The 25,523-nt window shown below is 30.0% G+C and overlaps 1 protein-coding gene across 2 annotated transcripts in view; it reads right to left on the reverse strand.

Moving 5' to 3' along the window:
* The window catches only part of LOC129991627 (band 4.1-like protein 4), a 219,125-nt gene that overhangs the window by 41,609 nt on the left and 151,993 nt on the right, over positions 1-25,523 (reverse strand). For both annotated transcript variants that reach the window (XM_056098258.1, XM_056098250.1), the window contains exons 4-5: positions 12,167-12,245; positions 5,224-5,321 (exon numbers count right to left, since the gene is read on the reverse strand). In XM_056098258.1, the coding sequence (XP_055954233.1) occupies positions 5,224-5,321; positions 12,167-12,245 (177 nt within the window). The remainder of the gene's footprint in view (positions 1-5,223; positions 5,322-12,166; positions 12,246-25,523) is intronic.

A 25,523-nucleotide genomic window follows, 5' to 3' on the forward strand; every position in this document is an offset into this window, starting at 1 on the left:
TCTTAATTCAAATTCAGAATGATCACAAATAGGGTCGTCTTTTTCTAGTTAGGAAACGCATTCCAGAATTCGAAGAAAAACTCGTCTCGAATGGCATAGGATTTTTAAAGCCATTATCTTTTCTAAAATATAATTTTAAGATTATCGCTTTAGTACAGTTTAAAAATTTTTATTTTAAGATGATAAGTATTCAAGCGGTGCATTTATGACGAACGTTCCCCAGAATAATTGCCACTTCAAATTAAATAGCAGGTAATCTTTCTGAGACTTAAGCACTTAGCATTTATCTTCCAGTAAAATATCTGCAGTTTTGAAATTCGGCTTCAAATTTTTTAAATATTCATTTTTATGCTCTTTAATAAATCAAAAAAAATTTAGTTCCAACGATGCAGATCAATCGAATTCTGTAGTAAAGCTTGTTACTTTATAATATACATAATGATTAATAATTGCCATTTAATGTAGAAAATTGATACGTGAATTACTGGTGTGAAACGAGTGAATCAATTTTCATATAAATTAAGCAAGTCATTAGGACGTTGTATGAAGTATTAGTTCCTAAAATGGAGCTACCAATACTTTGCACACTAGTTAATAAGACGATAATTGGAAGCGGAGAATATTTTCAAGTGCTATGATTATCTTGCGTCATTAGAAAGAAGGAAGAACTAAATTAGTACAAAATTGTGCAAATAACTTCTCTAACAAGTCGAAGCTTGTTAATTCGAAATCTTATTTAGATGCTTTGAAGCTCAGTAAGTTTAAAGGTATTGAAAGTAGAACTGTTAAACCATCAGTGTCAAGTAACGGACATTTCATTCAAAATATTTGAAATGCTTAAATAAATCGCAAAAATAGGGGGGGGGGATACGTTGCTCGAAAATGTCATTTGCATTTGGCACAACCTCTATTTAACAAGTTTTTTTTTTTTTAATTTACATTCATCTGTTCTTTAATAAAAATGAGCAAATGTATAATTTTAAAACAAATTTTGGAAGATAAAAATAATTCATTTTAAGGATGAAATTTTTTTTAGCTAGACATTACATCAGTTTCTAGAAATTTTTATAAAAAAATGAGTATTTGTTAAAATTTCCAAGCAATTCTAAATAAACTTTCTCATCTGCACTTCCAAGATACAAATCTCCGAAAAAAATGCTTCTACTGAAAAAACCCAAGACTCTAGACTCATATTTGTCTCCCCTTTAAAAAAAGGGGGGAGGAACCAAATCGGACTTTATCACTTTTAGAAGCATAACTTAACTTATCTATAGCACTTCAATGCAGAACGATGAATATTTTTAGATTTTAAATCAAGAGAATTTTTTTTTCTTAATTCCGAACACAAATATTTTATGCGGATGGGTCATTTAAAAACATGACTGATACGACAATATTTTTCGAGCCTGTGTGTATGTGTATGTAACTTGCATGTTGATGTAGATAAAGCCATTAGTAGGATAAAGAATAAACGCTTATTTTAAGAGAAAGAAAAATAAAACTAAATATTTAACATATATATGCAAACATATTTTAGCAGTTGTGTGGCCGAATAGAAGAAACTTTTGAAATTTTAAAATGTCGATTTATTTCATTACGGGAAGCATAACTTGCGTACAAAGAATAAACAATAAGAAATATGTCAGTCTACATTGTGATACAAATTTTTCCCTTCACTGATTTTACCATGACATTTTGATAGGGATTTCTTTGACATGTATAGGCTTCGGAAAGGGAAATTTAGGTATCTTTAAAAGAATATTGCAAACATTAAGAATTTTTATCCCTTTAGTCGAAGTGTGCGAATCTGCTGAAAACTGAATTCATCAGTTTTCTAGAAGGCATATTAAAAGTAATTAAATAAAAGTGGAAATTGGTCAGAGAATAAGATACCATTTTAGAATGCAGTTAATATGGGTTGATTAAAATAAAAATTAGGAAATTAATTTTCAATTAGATTTTAAAATATTACATATATTTCATTTTTTCCTTTCAGGTAACAGTAAATACTCTAACAAAAAAAGATTGAAACTAATAAATCGCTATTCTGACTGATCGTAATTATTTTTAATAGTTATTCCACCCCTGAAGAAATTAGACATAAATTTGATTACTGACATTATTTCCTAACTAAAATATCATTTAAATGTTTCATTGGTGAAGAGGACTTTAGAAGGGACTATAGAATGGACAGTAAAAAATTCTGTACAGCATCAATAACTTTTTATTGATGTTATTTTTTTATGCTTCGGAACCCCTCCCATCCCCAACCGAAGGCGAAATAAAGAAATAAATGTTCGAATTGAGCCTTTATTCTCCTGAGTAAAATTTAGAAACATCGTTTCCCACTCACATATTCTATTATTCCACTGGGCATTCGATGCATCACTACCAACTTTTCCAATTAGGCTTTTGCTTCTTTAAAAAGCGCAGCTTCCTTGCAAATGAGCCATAAGTCATGTTGATTGAAGAGATTCTTTCATTGCAGCGCGCTTCCTCACCCTGGCTCCTGAATTAAAGCGCTTCAAGCTTCGCTTTTTTTTCAGATACCAGGGTTGCGAGATTGGCTTTTTTAAGGCCAAATTCAAAGCTTCCTTTCCCCCCCCCCCCAAGAAAAATGACCTTATATTCTTCAACGATTCTAACAATTAATTTTTTATTAATTTTTTCAGTTAATTTTTCAATAATTATGTTAGACATGTCAATAACCATTCCTGAGCAAAAGCACCGTTTGATGCCACACAAAGGACTGACGTAAATTAATTTGGAAAGCTAATATCTTTAAAATAAATTTAGTAATTATTAAAATTATAGTTTAGTTAAAATTACTTTATTGGAAACTTTCCTATTTTAAAACAGAAATGCAAAAGATAAATTAAATAAACAATTAGTTAAACTTGATATTAACCAGAGAGCACAATATGACGTATTTTGCGCTTCGTAGAATAGTAAAGAAAATTGAATAAAGATTTTATATAACTCCTTTTCCACCAAATGAATGCAAAATTCTATATAGATCTAGAATGTTGGTGACAAAACAACATTTCAAATCTCATTAATTTAAGTCACTCTTTTAGAGTTACCGTGTTCACATACTTAAATATACAAACCAACAGGTAGTCAACCCTTCACAAAAAATTTAATAGAGGCATGTAATATGTAATGATAAATTTATTTGCCTATTTCATCCAAAAACTACATTCATTTTTTTTTTTTTTTTAGTTATCGTGTTTATGGATAACACGGATTTCATCCAAATTTGTTATAAATTTGGAAATTCGGGGGAAAAGGACACATGCCAAATTTCATGCTAATAGCTCAGTGCATTTCTGAGTTATCGTGTTTATAAACCAACAGACCGAACTCTAAAAATGTTTTTGGATAGGGAAGTGGCCTTAAGTATTGAATACATGGAAATTCATCAAAATTTCAAGATCGACTTTTTGAAGTATTTCTATATTTTCTTTTTTGTATACTTCTTACAGAGAATGCAAAAAGATGCAACACTGCTAGAATGCGGATTCAGATGCCCAGCATTATTTTGCCATTCCAATCTGGCAGCCTTGGATTACACACACACACATATACATATAAATAAGAGGCAGAAATGTAAAAAAGAAGAGGGTTAGTAATCAAAATAATAATTAAAAAAAATGGTACTTTCTTCTACAATCCAATTATGTAATCATGTGGGAGAGAATAAGACGCATTAAAACTCCCCATTTCTCCCCCCCTTCCCCTTTTATTTTTTACAAATCAGTAATGACGTCAGCCTTTAGGCCCACGTCAACAATAATTACTGGCGTCTGCCATTCAAAAGACATTGCTCTTTTGAGAAGCGAGTTTCATAAAAAAAATAATAATAAGACCAAACGATGAGATTAGTGTATATTGAAGCCATTATTACGCAAATTAATCGTTGGATTGCTTTCTACCTCTTTGTTTTTCATGCTTCTATCGCGACGAGAAAGTAAGTCTCGTTTCGATTTTGCTGGGAAAAATATTCGGGTGGTTAAGACTTAAAATATTGATGTAAAAAAATATTCCCGCCAGAAAGCTAACAATAGGTTTTATGACAACCAGATTATAAACTTCTAGGTCGATAAAAAAATATTTAAAAAAAAAAGCGGTGGGATGGGGGTAGTGTATCGGGAAAACTTATTTAAAACAAGCAAGAATAAAAAATCGTTTGCATTTATTTATTTATTTTAACAGTTACTTTTATCTTCATCAGCATTTCAAAACACTCCTTATTTTGTTTTCTATCATTATTTGCACATGTTACACTTTTTATAACGAATGAAGAATTTTCCTTTTGGCGATTTCTTAAAATGGTGAGTGCCACACGCAAAGAACAGCTTTTACATTTTGTTTTTCCGAGGAAATTTCGAAGAACAATGACGTTTAAATTGTTGCAGAAGACGTTTGAGGAAAACATCTTGATAAAAAATTAATATTTTCAAAAAATAAAAAGTAAAAACGGAAAATGCATCGAAGATAAACATTCTATATTTTAGATAATGAAACTGTTACGAACAATGAATTTCGACTATCAAATTAAATTGATAACAAAGAGCAACTATTAAAGTATTTTGTGACTTTCCGTGAAGTACTCCGTGTCTAAAATAGAATGGATTGCAGTAACGTAACTTTTGAATTTTGTACACTTACCTGAATTGCAGTAACGTAACTTTTGAATTTTGTCCATTTACCTGAATTGCAGTAACGTAACTTTTGAATTTTGTACATTTACCTAAATTGCAGTAACGTAACTTTTGAATTTTGTACACTTACCTGAATCGCAGTAACGTAACTTTTGAATTTTGTACACTTACCTGAATTGCAGTAACGTAACTTTTGAATTTTGTACATTTACATGAAATGTGTTCGTAAATAGCATTAGAAGATTTTAATATTTCATGCCTAAACTTTTCCTTTCATAGTCTGAATTGCAGCGAATTGTTGTTTTGACTCTTTCTGACATAATGAAAAATTCGCTACAATAAGCTCTGAAGAATTTTAAAATATATTTTCAGAATTGCTGAAAAGTGCTGCAACATTCGGGAGTTTCAATCGGAGGAAATTACTTAGAATAGGTTGAAATAAATCCTAACCAGTAAAATGAAATTGTGAATTTTATGACATTGTTCCCGACCATTTTTGATCATAGGTATTTGCTGAAAAGTCAAGTAGTAACATATAGATACATTGAATTTTACTTACATTGAATGGCATAAGCGAATAATTCAGCCGCTAAATCGTACGTCAGAGGCAATCGTCCTTGATAGATATCCTGTTTCACTTGCAAGAAAAACTGATATCTAAAATAAAATAATTTTTCATTTCATTAATTAACTATGTACATAATCTTTCGAATGCTCAATATTTCCATTTTATAACATAAGCATACATCATGATCCAATAGTAACTTAGAACGCTATCATTATTTATATTAGTATTCAGCATAAAAAAAATATATTAAGAACAGCACTAATAAAAATAATTAATTAATAGATAATTCTGGCATTTCAGTGCTTATAAACAATTAATAATTTCACTTTGAAAATCAGTATCAGAAACAAATATTTTAATCCTGTGTATGCTTTATTTCTTTGTTTACTTCAAAATTGAAATGTTATTAACATGATAATGGTTAAAGATTTGTGTGTGTGTGTTAGCGCTTTACAGGGCAATTTAAGCTACAATTACCAAATCTGGCACATGTAACACTTTGGAGGGTGGGAAGATGCACCTCGAAGCGACTTTTGGAAAATTTTAATTAATTAAAAATTAAGTTGAGTTTTGTGGTTTCTCTGTGATATTTTCCGAAAATATTATTGCACAAAACTATTTTTTACAATGCTTCAAAAAAAAAAAAAAAAAAAAAAAACTTTTTAATGATACAATTTAATAGCCGGGGAAATTTTATCTCCATTTTGACAATTTTTTTAATATGTTATTGCTTTAAAATTCAAACCATCTTCATTGTTCCATAAAATATTTGATCGCGTAATCATCCGCTGTTCAAAGCTGAAAAAGGATTCTATTTTATATCTGTACAATGTACAAGAAAACTGAAGTTACAAGATCTCGCAATTTTGATGATAGAAGAACCAGACATTTACATTTTTAATAATGCTACTAATGAGATTTTTCTCCATTTTAAAGATTAACGTACACAATGAAATGAACATATAGAACATTTAATATTATTGGAGATAAGTAAGATATCTCCCTTGTTTGATCACGCATTGGTCAATTCTATATGGAGCATGTGTAATAGAAAGGAGACTGAAACCCAGGAAGACAACAGTGTTAATATTACGAGTGGCTTGAGAATAGTGGATTGTTAATGAAATGCAAATGTGTAGATACAGTTATGTACAACATAATTAAAATGTCTGAAAAGTAATTCAACAGCCTCTTATTCTTCATTTTAAATTTTCTAAGGTGGAATTAACCACAAATCTATATAAATGATAAGAGTGTCAAAATTAGACAGAGCGAAATTTATTTAGGATGATATCTTTATTCAATACGCAGAAAATTAAGTAAACAAAAATGCCATTTAAATGGGTAAACCAATCAAAGACATAAAAATTACTTTTATTTCAAAGAAATATAGTATCAAATAGTATTGTTAAGAATTCAGTTAACCACGTGATCTGCCTGGGCGCAGCTAGCTGCCAATCATGTATCACGTGGTCTCCCTGTTGTTGTTTAGTATATATTTTTTTTCCAGTAGAAGCAAACTTGACTCCTGTACTAGGGGGAGTGTGAAATTTTATGAGAAATTTTATGTGTAGTTCTCTAGGCCTACTACACTATGGCGTATTCATGTGCTTTTTGTTGTTGATGTTAACCAATAAACCCCATAAAAGACAACCTGTGTCTTCAAGTCATTTCACCCAGACCACAATCTTCACTATCAAATAAATTATTATGTAATCATGAAAAGCAACAGTCATTTATTTATAAATATGTCTTGCAATTTGAATGTCAATTCAAAAATTTTATTCAACTCTTCAAATTTGTTTCTAAACAGTGTACTTAAAGTGTCCTCGACTCCAGTAAAAAGTGAAATGAATCAGTAGTATACTCCTCCCTTTAGTAGAGACGATTTATCTTTCGTTCCGAGCCTTTCATTTCAATCCTTCTTTTGAGAGCGAGAAAAAAACGGACACCAACCTTTATTTACGGAACTGCTCAACAATACAAGGAAACGCGAGAAAAAAAAATGATTAATGAGAAAATAAATTGCCATCATACGGTCTGGTGATCTCATGTGGGTGTAGAAGGTGACTCGACAGTTTAGTGTTACTTAGTATCTCAATCAGGTGATGATTGATATTTGCTGTCGTCCTGGGAGTCAGGAGAGGCACGATCATAAAAAAAAAAATGAGGAAATATATCTGCACTCCTCAAGTTTATCTTTGAAACACGAGAAGTTCCAACTCCTGATTAATATTAATTGAGAAATTAAGCAACGCACACCTCATTCAGTCAGTGCTAACATAAAGTATTCCCCAATTTGTTTACGTTCGTTAATTATTTCCTTTTTTTGTATAATTACAAGGCGGGATGAGGTTTTTATCGATGATCATGCATTATTCATAAAAATGTCTTCAAAAGCCAGAGACTGATCTCACATTTCACCGACTATATTCTCACCCTATTAAAACTGTTTTATACAAACTCAATTCATATATAACTTGAAATCCAACTCATAAAATGAAATGTAGAATAGAATAATGTTGGGATTTTATTAGAATTATTATAATAAATATACATTTAAAAGTAAAATTTGATCAGAATAGTTTGTAATTAATTGCTTATGATTCACTTTTAAGCCTGGTACCACTTCTAAAACAAGAATTGTTATGTTGTTCGTTTCTTCTGGCAATTCGGGTGAAATACAAAATTCCCTCAGAATTTGCTACTTCCTCACGTGTTTTTCCTACCTGTGAATTTCTTGGCATTTTCAATTCTCCTTCGATTGTTTTTCAAAATTATTATTTCTGCTATCACTGAAAACTTCTATTAATTACTGAGATAAGTTTTTTTAATAATTGTGTGTTTTTGTAAAAATGTCGAATGAATTTTCAAAAAAAATTATTTAAATATAATGTATATATTTTGGCACCAGCATTTAGTTTTCATATTTAATAATATACAAAAGATATATTAAAATTTTTAAATGATATTTATTTCATGAAAATATTTGTTTACCAATAACAGAAAAAAGAGGGAAAAGTTAAAAGAAACAAATTTGGTTTTGTGTAAACATAAACAGTAATTAATTTTTTTTTAGATATTTACGATATTGAAATTTAAAAAAAAAATGCAGCCCACCCCCTTCTGAAGAAGGAGAGAAAAAAATCAATTTTTTTTAGATAGAAGTTTTTTTGACTTTCTTGATCTTTCATTTAAAAAGAGACTTCATTGTCAATTTCATCTTATTTTGTATAGTTTATAGAATTCCAGAAAACGATCTATATAAAAATAGATAAATCAAAAATAGCTATAGCTTTTACATCCATCAGGTATTAAAATAGGCTGGCCGATTTTCAATGTATTCCTTAAAAAAACAATTCGTTGCACATTCTGAGAAAAGATAAGATTTCGGTTTACGATCGATCACTTACATTTCCAGATAAAACATTTAGTCATTGCATTGTATACTTTAAAGGCATGATATTTTCCGAATGAGAAGTCATCCCAATTACTCTTTCCAAAAAAAAAAAAAAAAAATATTTACATTCCCTCCGGGAAGTTTTCGAACTGTTTAGGAAACAGATTGAGTTTTCGAACAGCATATATTTAACTAATTTCATGCAAGGTTAAAAGACTGGCGTGCGAGTAACTAGTACTACAATCTTCTAAACTTTCTCCGTTTGTGTGCATCATTATAATAACATGTTACACAGTTCAGGGTGCGGGCGAGCAAAAACAATTGAATTTTTCGAATAAAAAAGAAAGAAAAGAAGAAAGAAAAACAGTGTAAACTTGCAAAATGCTCAGGCCAAACAAAGGGGAAAACTTTACTCGAGGCATCGGAATCGAAACGAAAACAAAGAAAAGCACCTGGATTCGTATCACGATTTGTGTCTGTAGAATAATCTGTCTATCGAAATTATGATTTGAATAAACACAGCATCGGACTTCCTATGGCATAATAACATAACAGCAGCAGAAACAGAAGGAGAAAAAGAGATGGAACAGAAATTAATTTGTCTCGCAGGGACTAAAGAGTTATGGACGAGTGGGTTGCTATTGTCACGATTCTGCCTCGATCGCACGAGCTACATTGATGCAAATTTGAGTGAAAAGCCAAAGGGCTACTGAATTTTTCTTCTTTTTGAATAAAAAGAAAAAAACTATCGCCCTGCTCTTTCACGGAAAGAAAGAAAATACTGACCTTTAGAAAGTGTGCCAGTCGGTTGGAAAGCTGAGTTTTAGGTACAAAGAGCTGCCTTAAAAGGATACTTTATAATCACTTATAATTGAAAATTGTTAAAGAAAGAAACTGAAGAAAGATATTTGCTAGAAAAAAAACATCTTAAATTATCTCCGAGTCTAAAACTTGCAATTTTATCAAACTGAAACTCAAAAACAAACCTAAAAAATTTGTCAATTATCTAATAATTTTAATAAAGGAAATAAAGTACAAAAAAAAACCAATTTTCTAAGAAGCTTAATCAAATAGTTATAAAAAAAATACATTAATTTTTTAAAGAAAAAAATAGGACAAACGAGAAAGAAATATGTTATTGTGAAAAGATCTTTAAATAATATTAACTAAAGCATACAATTTAATATTTTTGATAAAAGAATTGGATGAAAAAAAAAAAAACCTTTCTACTAGAGAAAAAAAATACTAAAAAAATGATACCGGTGAAAACTCTCATAATTTGTTTAAAGAAAATAAATGGATGAAAAAGATTTCGCTGTTAATAAAACATTTCTTTTCAGAAATCATTTTTCATCAAAAGAATCAGTACAGAAAATATATGGGTTGAAAACACTATAATTTGAAAATAATTTCTCATTATTTTTTTTCAATCATGCAAAACAATAGATTTACAATGCAACCATTTTCAGTATACTATTGCGTTAAGTTCAATAGTTGACGAATTTTTTGTTAAATGCATCACTGTTACAATAACATTCGAGATTTCGTTTTTACGCCAGTTTTGAAATGTAAATTTTTCTGTTGTACTTAATGCATAATTTGACATTAAAAACATTTGAAAGTTGCCTGCTATGGTATGTTAACAACCTGTTTTGTTTCATCGTTGTCAATTTTTTTTTTTTTTTTTTTTTTGCATACCTATTTTTATTAGGCAGATACTAAGGACATGTTCAAGCCAATCCGCACGCTTCGCCTAATCTGTAGCAAGTACTCCAGGTGAATAGCAAAATAATAAAACTTTCGAAAAATGTTTAGCTCATTTAAATGTGTTAAAAAAAAAAATCACCAACATATTTTATGAGAAATTTCCATCTCCTTTAATAATGATATTAATTTGTCAGAAAAGTGTTTCGTTAAAATGCTAATGCGAAAAACTTTCATTTTGCAGTTAGTTTGTTAAAAATAAAGTTTAAAAAAAACTTACTATTAAGGGCTTAAACTTTTTTGTGATGTTTTTCGGATATATAGACCACCATCCTTTTAATTTAGGGAAAAGTTTAAATTTAAAAAGAATCTCGACTTATCTATAATTTTGCTATTTCATCCCAAGAGCGCATTAATTATTGGTGCATACATTAATATTTTAATAAAGACATTAAATCCTATAATTAGAATTTTTTCCCGTGTTTCTAAGAACTGCAAAACAGAGGTCTTTTCTTTTATGGCGAAAACATTGATCCTTAAAAGACTGGAGAGGATAGCAAAATGGAGTTCAATGCACTAAAGACTTTTAAGAAAAATAAATAAATAACAGAGGAAATTAGACTTGCTAAGAAAAATGAACTGCTTAAAAAAATCAATCTTGTTTGTGCATATGTGTATGAAGTTAACAAATTGATAACTCTTTTTCTTTTAACTATCAGCATGTCATGTCATTCTACTAATTTATTCTTTATAAATCTTTAATACTTATTTTATGATAAATTTAAAATTAAGTATTAAAATAAAATAATGAATATGAATACTATTTTTAAAATTATTTAATCATGTATATATGATTTTTTAAGGCAAAAATAATGTGCATTATATTTCCTTTTTGTAGCGGTTACATAACTCTACTACCTTCTCTTTTGATACAACAGATGGCGTTACTTTATTACTTTATTAACTTCAAGGTATATTTCCCAAGATCCTTCTTAGGGGTTAATCTAAGTGAGTGTCGTGTACTTTTGTGTTCGTGTTTATTTTAACTGGTGAAATGTGGTACTTAGAAAATAATTAAATAACTGTTCCTGAAACTCGTCTATTATTTTCATCTGCCTCATAATGAAATTATAAAGAGTCTCGTCCCTCTACAATGGCACCCAACGGAATTTATAAAACGAAAGCGAAAGAATAATGTTTCTCGGCCAACGAAATTTAAGAATAACTAAAATATTGACTCGTAAATGTGTACTGTTTAGTAAAAAAATTGGCTTGCGGAATCAAAGAGTCACCTTAAAAAGAATTAATATTAAACAAATCAAATTTAACATTTTAAAGGAAAGAAGTAGAAAAAGAAATACGCCTGAAGAAAAATTAATCATTAAATAAGAACTCTCGTTGTGAAAAAACAGATAGTTGTTACTCTTAAACATTTTTAATTATCAATAAGGTGGGTTTACACTCAGCCAGTTATAAGAGTCAGTAAGTCACCCATGCGCAGAAGAAAGATTGCGCATGCGCTGAAAGAGCGGATAATAGCACTTTTTTGTCTCGACGGGACGAGTACTTGCTATCGTACAATTTCTGCGCATGCGTCGTCTTACTAGATGGATTATAGCTGGCTGAGTGTAAACACACCTATATATTACTCTACTAATTTGCTTATTTGAATAACTATTTGATGCCAATATTATGTTTTGAAAAGATTTCAGTTAATTAATGTAATGGGAAATTGTTTCTTATAAAACGAAATATTTGTAATTTCAATATTAAATTAACAATAGAGATATCAACAAAAACTGTAATAAGAACTTTAGACTGAATACATACCTTGTTATTTCTTCCAAAAGTTTGCATGGATCTGAAGCATAGAATTTCACTCCAAAATAGAAGGTAAAGGTTTCCAATCCTACAAGAAACAACATTTGCAAATAAATATTACGAAAGCATATTCGCCGTTTTTGGTATTATAATTGTAATCTGGATTTTTAACAGACCTCAATATCAGGATTTCATTTAAAATATATAATTGGTTATGCCTGTATGTTATGCAAACTGACTTCGATAAATAAAATAGTATTGAAAATTGGCAATTACAATTATTTTTCTATGCATATACTTTGTACATGAGAAAGTAAAAATATATTTAAATACTTTCATTAAACTAAATCACAGTGAACATGCAAATAATTGTAATAATTTTCAAGAATATACACATTGTTTCCTTGAAATGAATGACAATTCACAACGTTTAACCGTAAAATTGTATATATTTTCATTTTATGTAAATAGCAAAGTTTGTTAAAATAATATTCGTAAATAAAGAACTTTTTGATTTACAGGGTGGCTGTAAAATAATTTTCCTTATTTGGTTGCATCTACAGCTAAAACGAATGAACGAAATGGAACCACATTTCATATACAGACTGTAAAAGGCATGGGAAAATAAATTCCAGAAAAGAAAAAGAAAAAAAAAAAAAAAGGTAACACCAAAAGTTGCCGATAGGCGAAATACTGGCGCTATAAGAGTAATTAAGAATGAATTCATGAAACTCACGGAAATTATTTTTTTATTCATCAATATTAGGGTCCCATTTTCAATATGCTGACCTTCCTTGTGTACAATATACTGTATACGGTGTATGACGTTCTCCACTGCTGCGTAACATATTCATAACAGCCCGTCTTCTGTACTGTACATAAGCATATGTCAAGCAAGCACTGGAAATTTTTCATAATCCATCCCATATACAATGCAAATTTCCACATACAAATTTCCTCGTTCGTTCATGACAGCAGCGCCAATATTTCTCCTATCTGTAACTTTTAGTACTTTTTTTTTTTCTTCTAAAGAATTCATTTTTCCATGCCTTCTATAGTCTACATATGAAATTTAATTTCATTTCGCTCATTCGTTTTAGCTGCAGATGCCACCAATAGGGGAACTTATTTTATGGACGTCCTGTAGCTTCATATTATGCTTCTATATATATAATTTTATTTCTTTTGTTTAATTTTTATTGTTAAGAAGATCGAATATTTTGCGATAAATTCAATTTAATTGCTCCTCTCAGAATTTAATAAAAGTAATTTTAACTGTCTTAAATTGATTTATTCAATCGCCCATTTCTAGGGTCTCTTTTGAAATGATGATCTAAAAATACTTAAATTTCATTTTCCAAATAAAAGGGAGCTCCCTTCTAAGCTAATAAAAGCATGAAAAGGAAATACCAACAAGCTTTTCCGCTTTCGAAAATTTTACCAGTGAAATTCGCGTTCTGCACTTCAAAAAATTTTCATGGATTTTTAACTTAAATTATATCTAAGAATTTAATATTTATCTTTCATGATTTAAAGAAATATCTTTCAAGATTAAAGTAGACTGATTTTTGGATAAACTGAGCGACTGTAATTTTTTTAACTGATATCTCTTGTATGTTTGTATTTAGATGAAATATTTATTATTTAATTTGTTTTCTACCTGCAATTTAAGCAAGAGGCTTGCATGCCGAATTTCATCCTTTTAGCTTGTTGCATTTTTGAGCTATAAAATTCATTTATCGATATTATTCCAATAGTTTTTTTTTTCTTTCCCAGATCTAAGAAGGTCGAAAAAAAAAAAAAAGATGCATTAGAGACTCCATGTCGAATTTTTCGGAGATTAGGATCTGAATATATTCTCTACAAAGAGGAAAAAAAAAGGAACATTTTTTATTAAAAAAAATAGGCGTTATGTTGTAGCAACAGAGCAGAGAAAAACAATGACGTGCCCAAAGGGACCGTTATTTGCGTTCCTGATTTATTTGTAAGTTTCCTAAGGGTACCACAAAAGTCCCTTTATTGTGCAGCCATTAGAATAATTCGTGGAATAGGATTGCGAACGAAATCCACGTTTCTCCGGATGTAAATGTTGCATAGGATATTTCCCCCGGAATTGTTCCAGAGACGATTAATACAGACTCTCTATTTCTGCTAATAAAACTTAAGAATGTTCTGTCATTTACTCTTGACATCTTTAAAGGTAGAAATTATTATTCTGTAGTTTAAAATGAAAAAAAAAAATGTAGAGAATTGAATAAATGATGCAACTTAATGGCAGTAGAAATGTAAGTAGATGATTGCCTAATATTCTTTTTTTTTTTTAATATCTTAAAAAAGACGTCAGTAAAAAGAAAAAATATACAGAATAGAATGTAAAAAAAAATAATAAAGTTATAGAAAATTTATATTTTAAGATCGGAATCATGTTGTAATTTGTAAGTTATTTAATAATTAAATCGTCTGCTTTCATTATGATATTAATATATTTATTATATTTCTGTATAAGTAAGACAAAAAATATATTCTTTAAATTTTATTTCATTGTGAACAAAATCCACGTTTGTATTAAATTCTCCGGATGTAAATGTTGCATAGCATCATCCCCTCCCCCCAAAAAAAAATGTTATAAAGAAGTTTAATACAGACTCTCTATTTCTGTTAATAAAACTTAAGAACATTCTGTTATTTATTCTTAACAACTTTAAAAAATTCATTCTGAATATTTAAAATTCATTCTGAAAATTAATTCATTCTGAAATTATTATTCTGTAGGTTAAAATGAAAAAAGAAAAAAAAATGTCGAGAATTGAATAAGTGGTGAAAGCTAATGGCAGTAGAAATATAAGTAAATCAATACCTATTCTTTTTTTTAAAAAATATCTTAACGACAATAACTAAAAAAAAAGACGGCAGTAAAAAAAAAAAAAGTAAAAAATAGAATGTAAAAAAATAAAGCTATGGAAAAAGTATATTTTAAGTACGGAATTATACTGTAATATTTAAGTAAGTTATTTACTAATTAAATCGTCAGCTTTTATTATGATATTAATATATTTCATTATATTCCTACATACTAAGACAAACGATATATTTTTTTTTAAAAATTTATTTCATTTTATTGAGAAATGAGACAAATAAGAGATGAAGAATGTAGTTGTTTTTATAAAATGATTTTAGTATTATGTATTAAATAAGATAATTACTCCAATTTGGATCGAGGCTTTCTCTAAATCATTTTCTTTTCGACTTACCATACAGTTATACCTACTTTTTAAAAAATAGTTCAAACATAGATTAATTAGTTAATATAAAATTTGCAGTTGCTACATCTATAATGAGTATCCTGAGAGATTTTCACAAATTTAATGGATAGATCAGGCACACGCGCACACACAAAATCACAATTTTACAACGAAACACGAGACTTGGGAAATGCAAAGTGGGGACGCTACAGGAATTTGTTTATCAGAAAATTAACTAAATGAAAGGAATACACCAGTTAAAATGAACAATAAAAGTTTAACGGAATAGAAATTTACAGCAATCAACAATACAGTTGCGTGCATAAAAAGTGCAAAGAGTGTATTGTTTCAGACGGCAAGTCATTTGTAACTTTGAGTGCTCCAAAAGTTTGTTTTAAATAATGCATCCTTCTTCCATTACTTATATTGTATACAATTATTATTTTTGCTTAATAATGCTACTAGGCTGCTATGATAAGGGAAAGTTATATTCCATCAAATATGTAATTTATTTTTTTCTCTGTGTTTGTTTTATTTATGATACTGATAAACAATCTCCTGCGACATCCATTATTGTTTTCCACTCCACGATGTGATGCAAAAGTGAGCTATTCCTGTAGCTTATCTTTAAAGATCGTAAATGATTTTTCGGGATACACAGTAAATTCTATCAATTATTGGATGTTATTTTGGCTAGATTGTTATTTATTTTCATGGATTATTTTTTCTTTCTGTCTTAGTTTTTTCCCATCTAACAAATCATCTTTCAACGGGCAACGGCTACGGCAACGTCCTGATGTTTCGGAATTCCACGGTGTGACAAAGTGGTCATGAGCACCTCCATATCATAATTTGGAACAGCAATTATAATTTGTAAGTTTAGAGAATGATTAAAATTAATCGAAAAGAGTTTAGACGAGAGCATAAAGCTCTAACGTCATGAAATTCGGTATAATTATTAAAAGAAATAATATTTTGATTATTTACGGAAGAATAGAAAAGCTTAATGGATTTACGTTGCACGTGCCTTTTACTATAAATACTGATTTAATTAACTTTTTTTTTTTGAAAAAATCCAGAAATTTTCACGTGTCATCTATCTAAGGCTGAAACAGAAATAATTTAGAAAAATTTTAATCAACCAGATTGACAACGGAATTAGAAATTCTCTTTTTCCTTTCAACGGAACATTCGTAATACCTGCCATTAAATTTTCAAATTATTGACTACTTTTGAATACCATGTTTATTTTAGAATCAATCATTGCAAAAACAGAAATACACTCAAACGATCATTAATAATAATAATAATAATAAAAATTTTAAAAGATATTCATCAGATATTGTAGTCTACTGAACCTTCATCCTTAAAAATTTGGCATGAATGTCTGTTTACTAAAATTATTGCGCTTCTATTTTCGTGAAAAGGAATGACTAATGTGAAACAAAAACACTTTCACTATAAGAATGACTGATTGTATAAGTGGCATCCTGCTAAATGAAGTCATGAAGAAAAAAAAGTCAAGTACTTTTGATTGTTGTAGTAGATACCTAAGCTGAAATGGGACATTAAAAACCGAAATGGAGTCTTTCTTTCTTTTTTATGCTTCTACAAATACAGATCTAAAGATTGTTCTTTCAAATTCGTGCGCCTCAGTCCCAGTTTAATAGCTGCATTCAACTGATGTAGAGATAGAGCATGGTATTATATTCTTATTCGTATAATATCTCTGTCTTTTATTTCTTAGAAAGATATAAACACTGCAATGAAAGTAAAACACCTGCTATATCATTGCACTTTAGGAGTAAAAGAAAAATTCATTTAGGAAATAACAGCAGCGATGCTGAGTATATCTCATTCTTATATATATATATATATATATATATATATATATATATATATATATATATATATATATATATATATATATATATATATATATATATATATATATATATATATATATATATATATATATATATATATATATCTTTTTTAGATATGATATTCTTTGAATAAGAATAATAAGTTTATAAGGTATTTTTTTTTTAAAAAAATGAATAAAAAATAATGAAAGGATAAAAGGATAAATTCATGTGAACAATTTCATTATTCTCTTTAAGTGTAATAAAATGAAAATTATTATTTTTTTTCATAAATCTATTCTTTTTCAAAACTGTATGTCTTATTCAAGAAATGCATATTGTTACGAAATTTCCGGGTTCGTTTGGATAGTGGGAGTTATATGGTGTGGAGAACACTCCATCACCAAGCGGCAGTAGAAAATAAAATAACGACGTTTATTTACACGAAGACACACAGGACAGCAGAAAGGCGACAACTATATACAGCACAGACGACGATTATCTTCAGCCGAGACGTGCAGCATACAACAGTATACACAGCAGCTCTACTCCGTCGCTGCTCCGCTAGTCCCTGGAAGACGAGTTCTTCACCGTCGCTTCCGACTACTCTTCGACTCCACTGATCCACAACTTAATTCACCGTCCGTTCACCACTACGACGACTCCACTGGTCCACGACCACTCTTCTCTGTCGCTTCCAACTACTCAGTTCACCACTCGACTCACCACTGCCCGGCAGCTGCGGGTGCTTCCTTTTATAGGTCTCAGGAGGCGGGGCTAGAAGCCTCTCAACCAATCAGGAACGTTCGAGGCATATCTCCGTTCCTACCGCACGGATCGGGAAAATTCTCGATGTTTCGGGTATAATCTATTTTGGCGCCAAAGTCGCCAAAGGGTCGCCAAGCTCTGAGACCTCCTATGGAACCCACTATGCTGGGAAGCCGCATCAAGGATTCGTAACAATATGTATACTACAATTCGATAATATATATCTCAAAGTTTTGTTATTCTGAAAATTTATAATTATTATAAATTAATCTAATAAGTTTTAGAATTGCTGCTTCCGAAACTTGCATGGAAAGAATTTTACTAAAATAGCATTTTCATCCAAAAAAATGTTTACCCTTATATGTCTAATCTCTGTTTGTACGGCTAAGTTCTGTAATTAAAAAAAATATTTCTATATGTAATATTCAATAAATAATGCATGCGCTAGAAGAAACTTTTGTAGTTCAGTAAAATAGGGTACGCACTAAACAATATTTATGTAGTTTATGGATATGGACGTTGAGTGTAGGAGGATGGCAGTGGTAGGAGATCTTATCTACAATCCAACATCACATATTATCCAACCACTAGACTTCACTTCCTCAGTCTGTGCCTCGCCATCTTACAAATACTTTCTCAATATTTGCATGGTGATGGGAAGTAGACTAAACAGTAATGAAAATACAGTTTCAAATCAATAATATTGTTACGAAATTTCCCTGGGTTCGTTTGGATAGTGGAAGTTATATGGTGTGAAGAACGCTCAATCACCAGGCGGCAGTAGAAAATAAAACAACGACGTTTATTTACATGAAGACACACAGGACAGCACAAAGACGACAACTATATACAGCACACAATTATCTTCAGCCGAGACGTGCAGCATACAAGACTCTCTACTGCAGACAGTAGCGCACAGCTTAGTTTAGCACCAGCTTCACTCCGTCGCTGCTCCGCTTATCTCTGGGAGGCCAGTTCTTTACTGTCGTTTCCGACTACTCTCCGACTCCACTGGTCCACGACTCGACTCACCACTACTCTGGTTCACTCTACTCTGCTCTGCTCTGCCGCTTCCGACTTCTTCTTAATTCACCATCCCGGTTCATGACTGCCCTGCAGCTGCGGCTGCTTCCTTTTATAGGTCTCAGGAGGAGGGGTTAGACGCCTCTCAACCAATCAGGAACGTTCGAGGCGTATCTCCGTTCCTACTCGATGGTTCGGGAAAATTCTCGATGTTTCGGGTATAATCTATTTTGGCGCCAAAGTCGCCAAATTCGTCGCCAAGTCGCCAAATGGTCGCCAAGCCCTGGGACCTCCTATGGAACCAGCTATGCTGGGAAGCCGCATCACAGGTTCGTAACAATATATTTAATAGCACGAAAGTTAAAAAAAATAGAAATCTGGGACTTTGCCTTTCAGTACCACACTGCTTTCCCACCATTGATCACTAAATGACGTCAGCAGATTCTCCGTCCCGCCCGAAAGTACACGGATAATAAATACTGAATGGCTGGACCTCCGCGGCAGCAACACTGGTGGGAACTGTAGTTGAGTCCTAAGGGCCATCACCTGCCACGGTACAACACTTCCCTATGGAAGTACGTCCCGTCATCGATGGGAGGAGCCCGACTCCCCCCCCCTTTTCGTGTACCCTCCAGGGTAACAAGATCCAATCACCATGCCGGAAACATCTCATCCTCATTTCGAGGTGCCCCCGGGTGGAAAAAGTGTGGAATAATAAAATGATAACATATTTGTCGATGTTGCCACAAGTTCAAAAAAAATGCATGCACTAGACAATTTTTATATAGTCCAATAAAACAATCAAATAAAATATTATTTAATAATAAATAAGAAAAAACTCAATTAAATATAGTTTTTTATAAAAATTTAAAAAAGCAACTTTTATATTAGGATGGTTTTCCAGTAAAACACTTTTATTAAAGATATAAAGATTTATATTCTATTATGCCAGGATTTCTTTTGGGCTTAAGGTACACAATTTAAGAGACTACTGAATGGAATATATCAGTGTGTTCCCGGCTACAAAAAAGAAAGGAGATGGATTTTTCTCTGCTAGGATAGCAATTTAGACCTTCGATTTTATCGAAATACTAAGATAGGCCGAAACAAGACACACACTGAAATAAAAAACCACGTAAAGAATTTCAAATACAAGATTACGTGACCACATTATAGAAATAAAAGTTTCCATCAGTTTGTGAAAAAGTACCTGAAAGAATAATGCGAAAATGGATGTAGAGAATGAATAAGCAGGGGGGCATGTGTCAGAAAAGCACTTACAAAAAAGAAAAATACTATCTGTGCCCATGAACTTAAGAATTTGATTCAGAAACCATGGAATTCTTTTATGAAAAAAGAAACATTTTATGCTGACTAGAGGTTCTTAACAAACAGCTTAAAAACTAGCAGTGGACCCCTGTTGTTCCTTGTCCCGCAGTTCAAAAATCCCATTTTACCAAACCGATAATACCTGTATGCAGCATTTTTAATACAAAGGTTGTATAATCCAAAAAGAAAATATTTATGTTTGATATAATAATACTGAATACTATTGCGTTTAGCCCAGCAGACAAGAAAGAATACTACTTTTGCGCAACATTCCTCGTATTTTGCATATTTTTCAGACATCACATTTGTTTAAAGAAAACAAAATAATTACATTCAATATCAACTCGTCGGAGGTCGTTTAAAATAAAGTTTTATCTGCCTATTTATCATGTATCATTTTCATGCATAATGTTATTCAAACTTTGAGGAATATAAACACAGAAGTACGAAATTGTTTAAATAATATTATAATTTTTTCTCTAAGGTAAAGTTATGTCAATCATATTTTGACAGCATACATTTTTCTTATCTGTTTTAAGATAAAAATAGGCAAACTAACGAAACTAGTTTCACTTCTGATTGACATATCTATACTCTCCGCAATTAACTTTAGGTTTATGAAATTGTCTTGGGGTAGGCGTGCTTTTAAGTATTCTTTTTTTTTTTTCTTCTTTTTTTTTTTTTTTTAGAAATTTTCTCAGTTTTCTTTTTAAAAGTTACAAAAGAAAAAAATAATGATTGCATAAATTTTCAAGGTTAGTACTAACTTAGCAATTTAAAAAAACATCATAAATGGACTTCAATAAAAAGGTAAAGAAAACAAAAACATTTTATAGGTGTTTTTTTTTTGTTGTTGTTATTCTTATATTTAAGGATTTTCCATAGGTAATTTTAAAATTATATACAATAAAACACAATTAAAAGGTGTACTATTTTTTGGAAATTCAAATTTTCTAATTCGATAATAAATTTCGACTAGGAAAATTATAATAATTTTAAGTATAATAATATGTAAAACTACTCAAATCAAAATTCCATTAAAAAAAGTAATAAATAGCAGGAGGAAATTTAAGGTAAATAGTGTTGATGTTATTATTATTTCAGAAGTCATAATTAATTTTTATTATTTTATTTAAAACGATTACCTTAATTAAAATCCTTACAATTTTAGAAAATTAATTATAGTGAATTATTCCATGTTACTCTTATTTTGTGAAGGCCTTTTAATCATCGTAGAGACCCTAAGAGAAACTCGTCAGTTCATTAGCATTTACTTCATTCGGAGGTAATTCAATAAGAATTAAAATAATTTTTCAACTTCCGCTTAATAAAAGTAAGAGGACAATGGACTTTGAAATAAGCAAAAAATGGACAAAAACGTGCAATTTCTATCATTTCATCACCAAAATATATGTTTATATTCGAATAAAATAGTGTCATAAAATTTATTGTTCAATAAAATAAATATTTGAAAAATTAAGAGGGAAAAAATTACATCTTAATGACTTTTCTCAAAATAATATTGTAAGTAGATTTAAATATCTTTGAAACGTTCCAGGTGTCTTAATTTTTGAAGAAATTAAAGGGAATTGACAATAAAGATTTCGGTCAAACATTAAAAATAAAATAGTATGCATTTTATGTTTCGGGTGTTTTTAGACAGTTAAAAGTCAATTTTAGTTCAGAAAAACAAAATTCCTATGAAAATTTTGTGAGTGTGCAGAAAAATATTTCTAAAAAAGTAGCATTTAATTGGAATTACAAAATTATATACAGTTTTGTTCCATACAAATTTACATTGGGTATAAAAAAAAATATAATAGAAAAAAGTTAAAAATTAAGTCACCTGGAATATTTTGAAATTTTTAAAAATTATACATCTTTTAAATTTTTAAAAAATAAGATATTTTATTTAAAAATGTTTTTAAGAAATTTGACGTATTTATAATTTAATACATATACATAAAAAATTTCATAACCCTGAATGAAAAATTCGCAAAAGTGTATGATAGAGTTCAACGTTCCTTTAACATCCTATATCTATTTAAAATATTTCATTTAATAGCATATTCTTCAGCTCAAATATTACAGTGAATTTAATTTCAAATTTTAATTATAGCAAATTTCAATTCCTCATTTAATTTACTCGTCATTTTAAATATGCGGATGCAAAATGTATCATTATTTAATTCCTTATGCAAAGAGTTAAAAATTGTCTTTTTGAATCAAATCATGCATAATCGAATCAGCAATTTTAACAACTTTCGTTCTTTCAGAAGCCCTGAAAGTGTTCGAAAGAAATGGCAAAATTTTGTCTGCTTTATCTCATTTAAAATGAAAAACATAGACAGGTTCAAAAAGACAGGCAGAGAAAAGGCGCGCAAAAGATTACACCAGTTGCGAAATACCATTCCCGTTGCCAACAAAAGCTGAAAATCCTCTCATAAAAATCGATATAGCAGCTTCCCTTTTCAATTTCCTTCCTGCCCCTGCCATAAATTTCGGTAAGTGTACCCTTCCGAAATACCTTGTGAAAATGACGAGTGTGTGCTTAAGACACTGGGTTCTTGATCGTTGTGGGCATGAAAAACGAGACGAGCTTTCCAAACAACTTCTTGGGCGACGATTTCTCAAGTTCCCTTCGCCTTCGTACAGCTTTAATAGTCTGGATTTTCTCATTCTCGTTGATGAAAGAGATTTAACTTTTGTGATAGCGCGCTTTTGGATTTTGTTTTTATGAGTTATTTAGCGGCAGAAAGTAAAACCATTTCATGATGTGTTTATTATTTTTTTTTCAGCACTCCAGGAAGAGTACAGTAATTTGATATTGACTAGTACAGAATTTTTTTGAATAATGGGTCAAAATCAAAAGATTAGCTGAAGTCAAAGTGAGGTGATAAACAATGGAAAAACGAGAATATGTTTTTAAAAAATATAGAGATTGTCTTTATTTAAAAAATTTATTCAGACTGCCGAAATAATGGCATTTAACCAAATTATTTGTATATTAATAAACGACGTAATTAAAATAGTTTGAAAAGAAAACATTAATTAGCAATAAATAAAAAAGAAGAGCAATTTAAGATAAAATTCAGCAAATTTAACTAAGTTATTTGAATTAATATCATTTTGTAAATATCTGATCCTAGTCACTGCTGAATTTAAAAAAGGGATGCCAAAAAAATTGTGTATATATTTTAGGGACCCCTCCCCCTTCCCTTCCAATTAAGATTGCGATCCTTAATGGATTTAAAATGATTAAAAATTATTTTATCTAGAATAGAAATTCTTAAATTTTGAACCGTGGTATGTTTTTTATCGGAATCTTGTATTTAATATCAAATATAGTAATAATAATTAATATCAAATCTAATAATAATAATCTTAATAATATTTAAATTCTTAAACAAAGCTGAAAGACGCATTAGTCTTGTATATGACATGAAATTGCCAACGCTTTTTTATTGACGTAATCTAGTTTCTTAATTATGATTATCAATTCATATTGTACACAGTTTTTGATGTACACAAATTTTGAAACTAAAAAAAAAAAAAAAAAGTGAAACATTAAAAGTATGTGATTTTGTCAATAAAAAAAGGGGGAAAAAAAAAAAAAAGAAAGTCACTTTGACTTGGAACATTTTTTTTTTTACCAATTTTTAAGGCTTTAAAATTTTGCAGAAAATTTGAAACATATAAAATATTAAAATAGTTTTCTTTTATTACCGGTGAGTGTTTCACACTCTATCCTATTTTTTTTTTTTTTCATTATATATAATTAGAGATGAGAAAAGATTTCTCCAGTACAGACGAAATTTCGTCACACACCCCTCCTCCAAAGTTAAAAGCAGATTAAAAATAAAATTTAAAGAAAAAAAAAGATTTGAAATTCTGATTTAATCTAATCACTCCTTACTTCCTCTCAGTTTTCCCTTTCAAATTTCTGTCTTAATATGGTAAAAGAACTCTTTTGTATTAACTACTTTACTGTGAATTTTCTTATAAATTTCCGTGAGGTGAACGAATTCTTTTTTATTTCGCAATAAAAATTAGCCCAGAAACAGTTTAAGAAAACATCATTAGTATTAGTGATGATGCAAAGTTCTAATTTTAGAGCTAACACTCTTCATAGTGTTAAGAATATTGTTTTCTTTCGTTAAGATGTTTAGATTTACAATAAAGTTACCATAAACATATTAATAACAAGTCAATAAAAATTATGACCTAATGGAATTTTAATAGCAAATTTAACTTAAACTTTTGCCATTCCTCCCCAGGAGTATCAAGAATTGTTCAAGTAATTAATAAATCTTTCTTTACTTTCAATATTCTTAAAAATTCAATCTTGAATGCTAAAAATCGCAAAAACTGGAAAGAAGGGAGATACTCTTAAAAGGGGTTCGTCCGTAGCAAAGTAAGACAAAGAACTATTGATCAATAGAGAATTACCCCTTTTCAGTCTCTTTTTGTCCAGTTCCATAAATTCTAGTAGTAAGTGCACCTTTCTAAAATAACTATTGCAAACGATAAGTATGTGCTCAAGACGTTGGATTCTTGATAGATGTGGGCATGAAAAATGAGTCGTGTCTTCGGAACAACTTCTTGGGCGGCCATTTCTCAACTTCACAGATCTCCCCACCTTCACATGTCTAATGGTCTAGATTTCTTAAGGCCTTCTGGAAAAACAAACCACCAAATGTCGGGGGGGAAAAATTCTAACACTCGGTAATTCCCATTTCGAGCGTGGTTTTGGTTTGCGCCCTTATTTAAACACATCCTTACCCTTTGTTGGTTTGTTTATTATGCATGATTCGTAGCTTTAATACTGATGAAAAAGGTTTAATGGCACGCTTTAATTTTTTTCTCTTTTAGTGACGTGTATATTCATTGGTGGTCATTAAAAGAGGAGGAGGGAACACAGTCTTGCCCGCTCCCTTTTTTTTTAATTTTCATCCCTAAAAGAAAGCAAAAAAAAAAAAAAAAAAAAAAGAATGAAAGAAAAGAAAGAAAGAAAAAACATTAGCATTAGCACCCCCAAAAACATAAACATTAACCTTTAAATAATTAGATATAATCCAAAACAGATATTCCTAGCTCTTACATTTTATCTCAATGTAAATAAAAGTAATTGTGGCTATA

Source organism: Argiope bruennichi, chromosome 1 (assembly GCF_947563725.1).
Source record: "Argiope bruennichi chromosome 1, qqArgBrue1.1, whole genome shotgun sequence".
Taxonomy (NCBI): domain Eukaryota; kingdom Metazoa; phylum Arthropoda; class Arachnida; order Araneae; family Araneidae; genus Argiope; species Argiope bruennichi.